Raw genomic sequence first — 15,363 nt, 5'->3', positions numbered from 1 at the left:
GAAAGAGAGAGAGAGAGATGGAGGGCTTGGGTGGTTGTGTTTCTCCTGCTTCTGTTGCTTTCTGGCACTTGGTTCGGTGCCTGTAGTTGACCTTTGTTTTGATATGAGATGGCGAGGAGGCTGAGAGTTTTTTTTCACGCTTTCAATTCTCTCTCATATGTTCAGAAACAAATTCTGGTGTTCATCAGGTTTTCCACCCATAGCAGCACTTTATTGTGCAGTGAGAAACGGTATCTCTATGTCTCTCTTTTGCTCTCTCTCTCTCTCTCTTTCTCTCTCTCTCCCCTCTCTCTCCCCTCTCTCTGTGGGGTTCTCGCTTAGTTTATTGCTTAGTGTTAGGCCAGACATCTGTGTGGTACAGGGTAAAAGGCTGCTTCCTCCCTCCCTCCCTTCCTCCATCCATCCATCTCTACTGGGTTATTTCTAGCTGTAACTCCCCCGTGAGGCGAGCTGTTCACTCACCAGAAGAGTTCTCCACTTGAAACTGAAAGGGGGAACTTAATCTTGTTGACCCACTCTCTCTCTCTTTCCACTTTGAACAAGGTTTATTAATTGGCCTTTCCAATACGACATCTCCCCCTCACCGCACAACTAAGAACAGGAGTTTGTAGTGCAATGGCGTGTGGGCTGTTTATATTATTTACTACATTAAGTAAGGAAAGATGTCATATATAATGTGAGTAAACTATCTGTCTTTTTGACCTCTCATGGCCCACTCATGAATTCCTGTAAATAATGTGAAAACTGGTTATATAAAGACTCATTATAATGTAATAATAACAATGTATTCATAAAGTTAAGAGAACCTTCAACCATTACCAACACAGTGCTATTACTGTATTAGCTCAAGCTCAAGAGTGGTGGAGAGGACCGATTGCAATCACTAAACCAGGCTGTAATATACCAGCAAAACTGGAGACTGATGGCAAGCTAACTAATCTGATTGTCATCTGACTGTCAGTCCATTCAAAGAAGCATGAGTGATGAGCGCTCTTGCAGCTCCAAGCTGGTTTATGGACAATTCACATTTTTGTTATAATATCTTGTTTGGCTTGGGCTTGGATAATTCTACACAGAGCAGAATTTGGGATTTAAATTCTGATTCAGCAGATTTTGAGTGAATTCTTTCCATTGCTCAGTTTTCTTTTTCCAGTGGCCCCTTGAAGGCATTCAGTGAGCTGACCTAAGCTCTCAGTGGACAAACTCTTTCTTTTCTTACATCAGATCTCTCTCTCTGTCTCTCTGTCTCTCTCGCTCTCTCCCCCTCCCTCTCTCCCTAACTGTGGGTCCCTCCAGACTGGATAAGGCTGTGAAAGCCTAGAGTGAAAACATCAAACCTAGTGTAACATAACCCAAGGCACACGAGAAACAGACAGGAGAGAAGGGAAGGCTCTAAGAGCATTTTAAAGTGTTTGGCTTGAAAGCCAGTCACACCATGGCTATCTCAGTGCTTCTCACTGTTGACTGTAATCAAAGAATATGTCACTTATTTTCTTTGTCATGGGAAAGATATTTTAACTCTTGCCACCAGTGGTGGTTCCCAAGTGATGTCATTATAGAGAGAGACTGAAAGTGGGCAGATGAAATACGTATTGGTCTTATTCATGGATCATAAATTATTAACAGGATTAATAATTGATATCAGATGATTCATATTTCAACGGCATCAGTGGATTTTAAACACTGGTCCAGACTTTTTGGACATCTCAATCCAATTCACCCAAATGCAAATCACCAGGAAGCATGACCTGTTGTGTATGATATACTGTGTGTCATCTGTTTCTCTACATGTCCATGTACTTCATTTAACTAAAGCAGCCATTCAAACAGGCTAAGATGAGTTGTTTGTCCTTGTCTGATTAGTAAGCCATCTCTAAGGATTTCATTCCAAATGGCACCCTATGTCCTTAACGGAGTGCCTGCGGTTCCGGATTTTCTGGAACACGACTTGCTGTTGCAAAACATATAGAGATTTCTGCACATGCAGGATCCACTAGCCTACCACTTTTCAGCTGCTGCTCAGTGCTCAGTCACTCCTCTTTTATCAGTGCTCAGTTCCCCCTCTTTTATCAGTGCTCAGTCACTCCTCTTTTATCAGTGCTCAGTCACTCCTCTTTTATCAGTGCTCAGTCACTCCTCTTTTATCAGTGCTCAGTTCCTCGTCTTTTATCAGTGCTCAGTCACTCCTCTTTTATCAGTGCTCAGTCACTCCTCTTTTATCAGTGCTCAGTTCCTCCTCTTTTATCAGTGCTCAGTTCCTCCTCTTTTATCAGTGCTCAGTTCCTCCTCTTTTATCAGTGCTCAGTCACTCCTCTTTTATCAGTGCTCAGTTCCTCCTCTTTTATCAGTGCTCAGTCACTCCTCTTTTATCAGTGCTCAGTCACTCCTCTTTTATCAGTGCTCAGTTCCTCCTCTTTTATCAGTGCTCAGTCACTCCTCTTTTATCAGTGCTCAGTTCCTCCTCTTTTATCAGTGCTCAGTCACTCCTCTTTTATCAGTGCTCAGTCACTCCTCTTTTATCAGTGCTCAGTCACTCCTCCATTGTCAGTGCTGTCACTCCTTTGTCTGTTGTAACATTAGGCTATAGCAAACATAAGCAGGACACAAACAGGTTGTCTAGCAATTTCATGTTCTTTTTTCAGGAGGGAGTTTATTTGGGGCCTACACAGCATATCAAACAAGCAAGCCACAGACAGGCAGTCAATAGCGATTTAATGTACTTTTTTCATCACTGTTACAAACGTTGGCAAACACGTCTGATCTGGGTCTGATTCTGTGGCTCAGAGGCCTGTCCTGGACCCCTGTGGAGGGGCTGTGGAGGGCTGTTGACATTGTGTGCCCCCTGGGGTCCAGTGGAGAGCATGGTGGGTAGAACACACAGAGAGACTGATGACTGCTTTCTACAGAGAGAGAGCGAGAGAGAGAGAGCGCAGACAGGCTCCAAATCCTGCAGATGGATGGAATGTTAATGTGAGGATAAGACGAGGCACAGCCTGGAGGCTCTTATATGCTACCACTCAAGCCCAGCCCCTACAAAACACACCCAACACTCAGAGAGAGAGAGAGAGTAAAAGGAAGAAAGAGAAACGGTATGCCCTTATAGTCTATCCAGGCCCTTCCACAACATAACACACCCAGCACTCAGAGAGAGAGAGAGAGTAAAAGGAAGAAAGAGAAACGGTATGCCCTTATAGTCTATCCAGGCCCCTCCACAACATAACACACCCAACACTCAGAGAGAGAGAGAGAGTAAAAGGAAGAAAGAGAAACGGTATGCCCTTATAGTCTATCCAGGCCCCTCCACAACAAAACACACCCAACACTCAGAGAGAGAGAGAGAGTAAAAGGAAGAAAGAGAAACGGTATGCCCTTATAGTCTATCCAGGCCCCTCCACAACAAAACACACCCAACACTCAGAGAGAGAGAGAGAGTAAAAGGAAGAAAGAGAAACGGTATGCCCTTATAGTCTATCCAGGCCCCTCCACAACATAACACACCCAGCACTCAGAGAGAGAGAGAGAGAGTAAAAGGAAGAAAGAGAAACGGTATGCCCTTATAGTCTATCCAGGCCCCTCCACAACATAACACACCCAGCACTCAGAGAGAGAGAGAGAGAGTAAAAGGAAGAAAGAGAAACGGTATGCCCTTATAGTCTATCCAGGCCCCTCCACAACAAAACACACCCAACACTCAGAGAGAGAGAGAGAGTAAAAGGAAGAAAGAGAAACGGTATGCCCTTATAGTCTATCCAGGCCCCTCCACAACATAACACACCCAACACTCAGAGAGAGAGAGAGAGAGAGCAGGAGAGGAAGAAAGAGAGATAAGAAGCTCTTATCCTGAGAGGGAGAGGGACAAATAAAGAGGGCGAGGGAGAGAGAGAGAGAGAGAGAGCATGGCTGAGTGTTATTGTAGTGTGGTTTTATAAAGGATAGACTCCATCTGGAACGACATTGAGTTAGACCAATGTGTTCTTTTGCAACTTCGACATTAGGTCTGCTGTCTGTTTGCTTCAATCATTCTTTCTACCACTGTTCTTATCATGCTCTCTCTTTTTCTGCCTTTGTTGTGTTGCATGGCTATGCTGATGTCTCTGTCACCACCAGAAACAGTACATGCTGTTCTCTCTCTCTCTCTCTCTCTCTCTCTCTCTCTCTCTCTCTCTCTCTCTCTCTCTCTGTCTCTCTCTCTCTCTGTCTCTCTCTCTCAATTACATTTCAATGTCAATTTAAGGGGCTTTATTGTCATGGAAAACATATGTATAGAATAAACATAATAAACAATAAAAAATGTACAGAAAACATTACACTCACAAAAGTTCCAAAAGAATAAAGACATTTCAAATGTCATATTATGTATATATAGAGTGCTGTAACGATGTGCAAATAGTTAAAGTACAAAAAGGAAAATAAATGAACATAAATATGGGTTGTATTTACAATGGTGTATGTTCTTCATTCGTTGCCCTTTTCTTGTGGCAACAGGTCACAAATCTTGCTGCTGTGATGGCACACTGTGGTATTTCACCCAATAGATATGGAAGTTTAACAGAATTGGATTTGTTTTTGAATTCGTGGGTCTGTGTAATCTGCGGGAAGTATGTGTCTCTAATATTGTCATACATTTCGCAGGAGGTTAATAAGTGCAGCTCAGTTTCCACCTAATTTTGTGGGCAGTGTGCACATAGCCTGTCTTCTCTTGACAGCCAGGTCTGCCTACGACAGCCTTTCTCAATAGCAAGGCTATGCTCACTGAGTCTGTACATAGTCAAAGCTTTCCTTAATTTTGGGTCACAGAGGTCAGGTATTCTGCCACTGTGTACTCTCTGTTTAGGGCCAAATAGCATTCTAGTTTGCTTTGTTTTTTTGTTAATTCTTTCCAATGTGTCAAGTAATTATCTTTTTGTTTTCTCATGATTTGGTTGGGTCTAATTGTGTTGCTGTCCTGGGGCTCTGTGGGGTCTGTTTGTTTTGGTGAACAGAGCCCCAGGACATTTTTACATTTACATTTTAGTCATTTAGCAGACGCTCTTATCCAGAGCGACTTACAGTAGTGAATGCATACATTTCATACATTTAATTTAATTTCATGCATTTTTTTTGTACTGGCCCCCCGTGGGAATCAAAGCCACAACCCTGGCGTTGCACACACCATGCTGGTGTTGCAAACACCATGCTCTACCAACTGAGCCACAGAGGACCAGCTTGCTTAGGGGACTCTTCTCCAGGTTCATCTCTCTGTAGGTGATGGCTATGTTATGGAAGGTTTGGGAATTGCTTCATTTTAGGTGGTTGCAGAATTTAATTACTATTTTCGGGATTTTGATAATTAGCGGGTGTCGGCCTAATTCTGCTCTGCATGTATTATTTGGTGTTTTACGTTGTACACAGGAGATATTTTTGCAGAATTCTGCATGCAGAGTCTCAATCTGGTGTTTGTTCCATTTTATTCATTCTGGGTTGGTGAGCGGACCCCAGACTTCACAACCATAAAGGGCAATGGGTTCTATATCTGATTCAAGTATTTTTAGTCAGATCTTAATTGGTATGTCAAATTGGTTGTGTACATGGATTTTGGTTGTGTACATGGATTTTGTAATGTCGTATGTTTTTCCCCCAACATCGCTTTCCATTCATTTGTATAGCAGATTCTCATGCCAAATTGAGTTGAAAGCTGTTTTGAAATGAACAAAACATGAGAAGACTTTGCCTTTGTTTTTGTTTGTTTGTTTGGAAATTACAGTGTGCAGGATGAATACGTGGTCTGTTGTACGGTAATTTGGTAAAAGCCAATTTGACATTTGCTCAGTACATTGTTTTCACTGAGGAAATGTATGAGTCTGCTGTTAATGGTAATGCAGAGGATTTTCCCAAGGTTGCTGTTGACACATATCCCACGATTATCAGGAATCAAGGTAAGACCCAGATGCAGACACGTCGAATTGACAATGGTTTAATATTCCAACACTGGCAGGTAATAGACAGGTCAAGGCAGGCAGGGGTCAGTAACCAGAGGTGGGGCAATGGTATCGGATGGCAGGCAGGCTCAGGGTCAGGGTTTGCAGAGGTCATCAATCCAGAGGTGGGGCAAAGGTACCGGATGGCAGGTAGGCTCAGGGTCAGGGTTTGCAGAGGTCAACAATCCAGAGGCGGGGCAAAGGTACAGGATGGCAGGCAGAGTGGTCAGGCAGGCGAGCTCAGAGTCAGGACAGGCATGGGTCAAAACCAGGAGGGCAAGAATAAGAGAGACTGGGAAAAGCAGGAGCTGAGAATGAAAACGCTGGTTGACTTGACAAACTGGCAACAGACAAACAGAAAACACAGGTATAAATACATTGGGGATAATGGGGAAGATGGGCAACACATGGAGGGGGGTGGAGACAATCACAAAGACAGGTGAAACAGATCAGGGTGTGACAACGGTAGTTATTGGGGTCAAATATGTCTCTACTTTTGTAGATTGGGGTGATCAGTCCTTGGTTCCAAACATTGGGGAAGATGCCAGAGCTGAGGATAATGTTAAAAAGTTTAAGTATAGCAAATTGGAATTTGTGTTCTGTATACTTTATAATTTAATTTAGGATACTATCAACACCACAGGCCTTTTTGGGTTGGAGGGTTTTTATTTTGTCCTATAGTTAATTCAATGTCATTGGATAATCCAGTGGGGTTCTGGTAGTCTTTAATAGTTGATTCTAATATTTGTATTTGATCATGTATATGTTTTTTTCTGTTTGTTCTTTGTTATAGAGCCTAACAGATTGGATAAGTGGTTTATCCATACATCTCTGTTTTGGATAGATAACTCTTTGTGTTGTTGTTTGGTTAGTGTTTTCCAATCTTCCCAGAAGTGGTTAGATTCTATGTATTCTTCAAATACATTGAGCTGGTATTTAACATGCTGTTCCTTCTTTTCAGTGGTGTATTTCTCTATTGTTTTAGTGATTCACCATAGTGAAGGCGCAGGTTTTCTTGGTCTCTAGGTGTTTGGTTGGACAGGTTTCTCAATTTCTTTCATAAGGTTTTTGCATTCTTCGTGAAACCATTTGTCATTGTTGTTCTTAAGTTGTCTGCCTGACATTTTTATATTTGATAGGGAAGCTGTGAGGTCAAATATACTGTTTAGGTTTTCCACTGTCAAGTTTACACCTTCACTAATGTTTTGTCCAGGAAGTTGTCTAGAAGGGATTGAATTTGTTGTACCCTAAATGTTTTTTGGTAGGTTTCTACACTAATTTCCTTCCATCTATAGCATTTCTTAATATTACGTAGTTCTTTTGGCATTTATGCCTCATGAATGAGTATTGCTCTGTTCAAGTAGACTATGATTCTGCTGTGATCTGATAGAGGTGTCAGTCGGCTGACAGTGAACACTCTGAAAGACTCTGGGTTGAGGTCAGTGATAAAGTAATCTACAGTACTACTGCCAAGGACTGAGCTGTATGTGTACCTACCATAGGAGTCTCCTCGAAACCTACCATTGACTATGTACAGACCCAATGTGTGACAGAGCTGCAGGAGTTATGACCCGTTTTTTGGGGGGTTGTTTTGTCATAGTTGTGTCTAGGGGGGGCATATTTGGGAGGGAATGCTATCACCTCCAGGTAGGTGTTTGTCCACTAAGAGTGTCAGGTTCTTGTCCAGTTCTGGCATTTGGGTTGCCACAGACTATTACATGTCCCTGGGCCTGGAAATGGTTGAGCTCCCCCTCTAGGATGGGGATTCTATTGGGGATCTCTCTCTCTCTCTCAGTATCTCCTTTTCTTTTCTCGCTCTCTCAGGCAAACACACAAACTCACTCACCACCACTTAAAGTACATGTCTGATGGTACAGCATGATGGAACAATGGGAATAGTGTCTCTCGCATTAGGACACAATGTTATTTTGTGAAGAATGATTGAGGATGGAAAACATAGCATGCCTGGGCATGGTCTATCGATGATGTCTGGATCACTGAATCAGATCACACTGCACTAACACCATGCATCTAAATATATTGCTGTCAATGGTAAGGTGTGAGTGTTACATACATCTACAAACTGTTAGTGGTGGCACTTTGTCTCAGCCTGGACTCAGTGGGTCTGGATCTACAGTAGGCTCCCCATTGAGTGGTGTAAACACCCTGTGTTACCATTATCAAACAGTCTCCAGATAACGCTGATTTTAGTCATCACAGAAAAAATACTTTAGAAGTGTTAGAATAATTAGGAGTACGCATCTATTTGGTGCAGTGTCAGTAAACTCACAGAGCGCTTTATGTCCAATGTTTCATGTTGTGAATTATACCCTTTGGAGGGATAGCGACGAACAGAACAGAAAGAGACAAGGGTGTCTGAGAAAAAGTTAAGTTCACCAGTTAAAAACAACAGAAGATGAATCAAGGTGACACTGGGAGTGGTGAGAGATGACAGAACCCAATGTGTGTGTGCATGTGCGCGTGTCACAGACAGAAAGTTTCTCTCCCTGTGAATTCATCAAGCCCTGAGCTGTCCTGATTCACAACAAAGAGAGACGGATTTATCTGTGAGCCATGGAGGGCACCAAGGGGAATGAGGATTAATGGGCTGTGTAGGCCGGGGCCTGGGCCTTGCCTGACACTGGCTCCAGGATAGGGCTGTTCCAGCCCAGGGAGGTCCTGTGGCAGCCGGCCCCAGGTAGAGGGGTGCCCAGGGGGAGCATGGATCTGATGCCCCTGGATCGCAGCATTACTCCACTCCAGCCAGGGCTCATATGGGACTCTGTGTTTGATATCTATGTCGGGGTGGGAGAACAAAGAGTTCAAATGGGGCTAGTTCGGGCAGCAGCCACTCACATTTCACACACACACTGCACTCAAAACAGAGCAGGCCGGCCAGAGAGAGCGAGAGAGAGAAAGCGAGAGATGATTATGAAATGGAAAGATCATGTACTGTGTGTGTGTGTGTGTCTGTCTGTAAGTGTGTGTGTGAGTGGGTTGGTTCTTCTATTCTAAAATAGTCCCCACAAGTATAGTAAAACAAGGACAATTCTTCCTTGTGGGGACATTTACCACGTCCCTATGAGGACAAAGGCTATTTTAAATTCAGGGGTTAGGTTTAGGATTAGGGTTAGGGTAAGGGTTAAAGGGCTAGACTGCAGTGGGCTAAGTCAGGGTCACACAGAGAATTTCTTGGTATTCTTAAAACAATCTATTTGAAACAAAAGTATACACCTCACACACATGGTTATGGGATCAACAAAAAGAAGACTCCTCTACCATGTCAGATATAGAGTAGAAATGTATTACATTTTGAGTTTGCATCCCAATATTACACTTTATATACACTACAGAAGACTGAAATATAACACAACTGTTTGACATAGAAACACTGGATTTTTGTAATTTTTTATTATGAAATTATGAAAAATATTAATAACATTCAACCCATGAGGCCAAAGATTTTGGTCATTGACTGCAGGAAAGGGATACACCTGCTAAACGAAACCCTATGAGGCAAATAGCTAGGTTGCATCCCAAATGGGTGCTATTTGTCTCTCCATCACCATCCTTTTTATCCCTGTGGCTTGACTCTCCATAGACATCTGGTTAGAGGGCTCAGTAGGGCCTTCATGAGACCTGACTGACTGAGTCCTGACTGGGAAAACATGCTGCTAGACGAGGGGGTATAGCTCAGCCTGATCACTAGAAATAGACTTTGATTTCAGATGTTTGAAAAGGTCCCCAGAATATTGATATATGCCTTTCTCGGCGCTCACAAATGTGTAGTTTTTGCGATTATGCACCACTGGCCGCAAACTCGTGATAACTGGAGCCAGAGCACCCTGCTTAGAACACTGTACCACTGCAGTTCACAGTGCTCTAGCAAGCCGTGAAAATACCTGATGATACGTTTTTCATTATTCTGTTTTAAGCCTTCCCCAAACCATAGCCCTAACCTTAACCACTCGGAATTAAAGACCTAAACTGTTAACCTTTGAGTTGTTTCTGTTTTAACCCAGTAACCATTCCGAATGAATGCATCAAAATAGACATTCATCCATAATACGTGGAATTTCAAAGGGAAACGATGAGATCTTGTTGGTAATGTATATCTACCACGTTGGGGCGCCGGTAGTTTGTGTGCGTGTTTGTGTGCCTGTGCGTTTGTGTGTGTGTGTGAGCGTGTGTATGTGCATGTGCGTGTGTGCATGTGTGGGTGCGTGCGTGTGTGTGTCCTGACTATGCTGGGTTGGCGAGGGGGGTAGATGTACCACAGCCCTGTGTGTGTGTACAGAAGCTCTATCTAGCTGTACAGTCAGAACACCAGCAGGCCACCCAATGGCAGCATGGACCAACGCTGGGGTGATTACCCTTTGTCCTCTAGCTCCTTATCCCACGGACGCAGGTCCCAGATAATGAATTCCTTTGAATATTAGACATTTTCAAGATCCCAGCCCCTCGCCTGATTATTATTGGCCCTTTTCCACTGATTTCATGAATACTGCAGACTGAGATTCTAGTCCAGTGTGACATTCAGAGAGCTTCCCTTCTGCTGCAAGGTTATTGAAGAGTGAATCGCATTAATCCAAGGCATTTATATTGCAGTAATACTGTATGTATTCCCTGTTTTATGCTTGGATTGGGAGCTTTTGGCACAAAGGACATTTTCTCATGTCTCCCACCATTAATTGTGTTTAGTTTGCACTTTAGAGGTTGAAAGGGTTTTAAATGAAAGCCATGATGCTATTGCACACATTATTTCAGTGTCAACATTTAATATTCAACATTGTACCTGGGAAAGCTGGGAAAGTTATAGCATTTGAATATAATTAATTCAGCCAAAGAAGATGCGCTTCGGTCCGACCTTGAGTCATATGTTTACGCTTTGCATCTTACAGATGGTAATTGTATGCTTTGTACAATGGGGTATTGTGCCTGCCCTTAACACTTCTGTTCGGTATTTCCATGACTGTACCTTGGCTGTGTTTGTGTGTATGTGAGTGTGCGCGTACGTGCGTGTGTGAACACGTTGGTGGTGGTAGACACTGCTGTTGAGCATGATAACGTCAGCTATAGGTCCTCATTCATCTCAGAAAAGTCTCCATCTTTTTCTCTCTCTCCCTCTCTCCCTCTGTACCTTAAAGAACAGATGAAATGGAAATCTGTTCCAACCAAGGCACCATCAGGGGAGACAACGAACCAGAAAAAAAACGGCAACTGCAAGGTCTTTTATTTTAGAGGGGTATCTTAGCGCCTAAGAAAAAGGGTGGAAAAGGGAATCTGAATTAATCATCGGTTTCATTTCCATATAACCTCGGAAGCATCTGTCAGAACATGTTAAGTGAGCGAGACGCGTTTGGTAAAGGGCAATCTCGTGTGGCGGAGGTCTGTTTGTTGAAACTACTTCCTGAAATAGTGCTGAGCTAGGTGTTAAGAGCTAGGTGTTTAAGGCTATGTCCCAAATGACACCCTACTCCTACTACTAGCCCTATGGGTTCTTCAAAATGAGTGCAATACTTAGGGAATAGGGTGCCGTTTGGGACGCAGCCTCTGCTTGTGGGCACTGCGCTGGAGCACTTAGCTCTGGAAGTGCTGTGTGTGTCCGTGTGTGTGTGTGCGTGTGTGCGTGCGTGTGTGAGAGAGCGCATGGCTGGAAGACAGGGTTCACCCTAGCTGCTTGTGAAACGAGGAGCTTGCCTCTGCTTGTCAGGCAGTTGGCTTTGTAGCGAAATATCTATGAACATGACTTTGAGTGGTACAGCTCAGCGTGTGCGTGTTCTGTCTGTAAGAGTTTTCATGTGAACTCTTTTTTGAGGCAGTTGCTACATCCATTGTCAGACTTACACATTTTTGACATGTACCCATTGATTCTTGAGTTTAGTTCAGAACCCAAGATATAAGCTTGTTTTACCCCACTGTTTGTAAACAAAGTAACCGTAAACAAGCACTGTACAGCCTCAAAACATGGTTTTGATATCATGGACGGTCAGTCTTTTTATCAATAGCCCTGTCTATGAATTTGAAGGTGGTTACATTTCTCAAGCCCAATCCCTCAGCTGTTTACCAATAAAAGTGGCAGGGAGTTTTCTTTGATATTGTTTCAGCTGATGAAATATATCCCTGAAAGACTGGTATCCTTACCTAGAGTACACACTGAAGCCTATTCATATGAGGAATGGGTCACAAAGGCTCTGACGAAGGCCAATATGCTGATACGTAAGCTTGACTAAAATAAGTAATAATGGCAAGAGCTAACACAGATGAGAAAGTTGGCCTGCTTTCCTTTTAGGAGGAATGGGTCTGAAATCTGAAGGATGGCACAAACCATAGGGTGAGCTGTTGCCAAACTGGTACTCAGGTCTTCTCTGGTTCCATGGCGTGCAGTTGTTTTAGTCTATTTGGTATTGGCAGCAAATGTTCTTCTTACATTGCAAGACATTAGAGTGAGCTTTGATATCAAAGCCGTTACGAGAGGAATTTTCAGTTAAATATTGGGTATTTATTGAATTCGCATCTGGGACAATACTCTCCAAATACATGCATAGTTCCAACACATAAAGCTATACCGCTCTACAGTACGTGTCTGCTGCAGATAAAGTCAGTCTCCCGGCCTCCCTCCCAGACACAGTACTCTGTAAATGGACCATGGGCTCTCTGTTCTCTCTGTTCCGTTCAACAAAGCACATTCTCTGGGGAAGGTTTGAGCTTTTTCCCCTGACTTGGGCCCAGTTGGAGTGGGGAGGCTGAGGTTGCCAGTGGTATGGCGTTTGGGGAGGGAGGTCTGTGTGTGTACAGTAGTACAATACCACGACTGCTACAAATACTGACATTTTAACACAAAGCTGTTGGACTTCTCCCCACACTATAAACCCACACTCAACAAACACAACGCCATTAAAACTGGATCGTAGGCTATTATGCCTACGTTAAAATGATATATGCTCTTCCCTAACCAAAACTATTGTCCTATGTTTCTTATTGTGCATTCAGGCGATACAGACGTGTTGCAGTGATAGTTAGCATTTCTCTCATCTTGTGTTATTGAAGGTGATATTTGGAATGTAGCCTCTGTGCAGTTGGGCTCTTCAGCATACCATGAATAAAGGCCCATCAATAATGGCCTTGTTTGTACATGCCCAATTGCGCGTGTGTGTGTTTTCCCTGTCCTGTACTGAATGTATGCACGAGGAGTCGAGCACACACTCATCTTGTCTACTTAGGCATACAACTCAAAGGCACTACTCTTAACTTGGGTAAAACATCCTGGCAAATCTTATCATTTCTACGTTTCTGTTTAAATACAGAATCAAATCTGTAATACTTTTCTGGTTAAAATATGGATTGTTGCAATTCAAAAGCAACTGTATATAGTATTAGACAAGGGTTGTATGTATCAAGCGTCTCAGTAGGAGTGCTGATCTAGGGTCAGCCCCCCCCCCCCCCCCTTCCATGCCATGTTATTCATTGTGATCTAAAAGGCAAAACGGATCCTTAATCAGCCCTCCTACTTTCAGACGCATGATATTTACGGTCCCCGAATCTGTTTCACAGGGTGACTGTTAGTGTAAAGATACCATTTAATCAAAGCAAGATATCAAAGGGATTCAGGCAAGATGTATGTATGACCTCCATACAGTATATTTGATATTGGGATGGCCATGGGGGGCAATGACCCATCCCTTGTGCATCACTAACCAAAGAAGCTTTGGGCTTAATCACAACATAGCAGTCCTATAAGCATACTATTATGTAGATGCATAGATACTGTAGATTCATTAGCATCTGTAGCCCTTTCCTGCAGTCAAAAGACCAAATCGGCCTCAAGGGGCCGATAATTAATAATGAATTAATACCACTTAATTTTTTTATTTTTTGCTTAAAATCCAGTGTTTCTATGTCAAACAGTTGTGTTATATTTCAGTCTTCTGTGATGTATATAAAGTGTAATATTGGAATGCAAACTCAAAATGTAATACATTTCAACTCTATATCTGACATGGTAGAAGTGTCTTCTTTTTTTAAGACCATAAGCATGTGTGTGAGGTGTACACTTTATTTAAGAATACCAAGAAACCCTCTGTGTGACCCTGATTTAGCTCACGGCAGTAAAATCATTAACTTACCTCCTAATAGACAGTTAGTAGGGCAAGATGGTGCAAGTGAGTGTCGTAAGTGTTCACCCTAATCTCATATATTAAGTGATTACACATGTGATTTGGATCTCCTCATTTCAAAATCAAAAGTTACTGGAAATGTCCAACCCTGACTGGGCATCCATCATTGGGCTTACTTCTTGGAAACCAAAGAGAATTTGGGTCAGGGGGAACGTAAAGTTAGAGAAATCAGCAACTAAGTGACTTACAACATACTGTTCCTCCCGAGAACAAGTAGTCTCAGCATCAAATTGCAAATTGTCATTTCGTAACAATTTAGGGCAAGTACAGTAGAGTTTTGTTATGCTAATGACTTGGCTGGGTAAAGAGTTTTTCTGCCTTCACAATGACGCCATCAAAGCGGTTAGGGAGGGTAAATAAAGATATTTCTGTGTTACTGTGTACAGTTGAGAGGAAGCCCACAGTGTGCACCAGTGTTTTGCGGCTTTGCTCAGAACACTAAGAGACTCTCCGAGAGGTTTCCAATTAAAAGATTTAAATAAACATACAGTGCTGTTACCTTGGGGAGTCCCTGCCACAGTTTTACGCCCACTGCTATTGTAATGAAGAATAATGATGTACTTTTGTGATGTTATTAGCACAATGTCATTTTTATTTTTTAAAGCAGCTCAATATGCTCATTGCCAAAGAGAGGAGGAGCAGTTGACAAAACAGTAATTGTATAATGACACATTGTGATCTATTTTGCCGTGCTTTAGTACCTACCATCCACTGAGGCTACGCTTAAAATAGATGTCACAATTTAGCTCTCATGCAATTTCTAAACCGCCAGTACACCTGTGACAACTAGTAACGGTCTCGTTTCTATTTTGATAGCTTGGTGTGAAATGATGAATTGTGTTAACACAATGGTGCTAGCTTTTTTGTTAGTATTTTAATTAGTTAAAGACTTCTTTCTCTTTTCTCTCTTTCTCTCTTTTAGTGCTGTTTGGGCAATTTGTCTTGTTCCAGACATCACTCAATGACGTTGTGGACATTTATGATGGGCCTACGCAGCAGTCTCCACTCCTGTCTTCTCTCTCTGGCTCCCACTCTGGTAATACAAACAGCAACACAACACAACACAACACAACACAACGACAGACACATCAGTAAAAGCGGCACTGAACATTGTTCTGGAGATTTTCCTTTTTGTCACTGTGCTTGCTGTTCGGGGTTCTGGGCTGGGTTATTGTACAAAAAGGCTTTAAAGCCACATCCCAAGAGCCATACATTAGTCACATATTGGA

General features: G+C 42.7%; 1 protein-coding gene across 2 annotated transcripts in view; it reads left to right on the top strand.

Annotated features, from left to right (window-relative positions):
- Nucleotides 1-15,363, top strand: part of LOC115175584 (CUB and sushi domain-containing protein 3) — a 670,680-nt gene that overhangs the window by 482,776 nt on the left and 172,541 nt on the right. For both annotated transcript variants that reach the window (XM_029734929.1, XM_029734928.1), the window contains one exon: nt 15,057-15,170. In XM_029734929.1, the coding sequence (XP_029590789.1) occupies nt 15,057-15,170 (114 nt within the window). The remainder of the gene's footprint in view (nt 1-15,056; nt 15,171-15,363) is intronic.

Source organism: Salmo trutta, chromosome 36 (genome assembly GCF_901001165.1).
Source record: "Salmo trutta chromosome 36, fSalTru1.1, whole genome shotgun sequence".
Taxonomy (NCBI): Eukaryota; Metazoa; Chordata; class Actinopteri; order Salmoniformes; family Salmonidae; genus Salmo; species Salmo trutta.
Note: the sequence above shows the minus strand (reverse complement) of the source record. Positions and strands in the feature narration are given on the sequence as shown.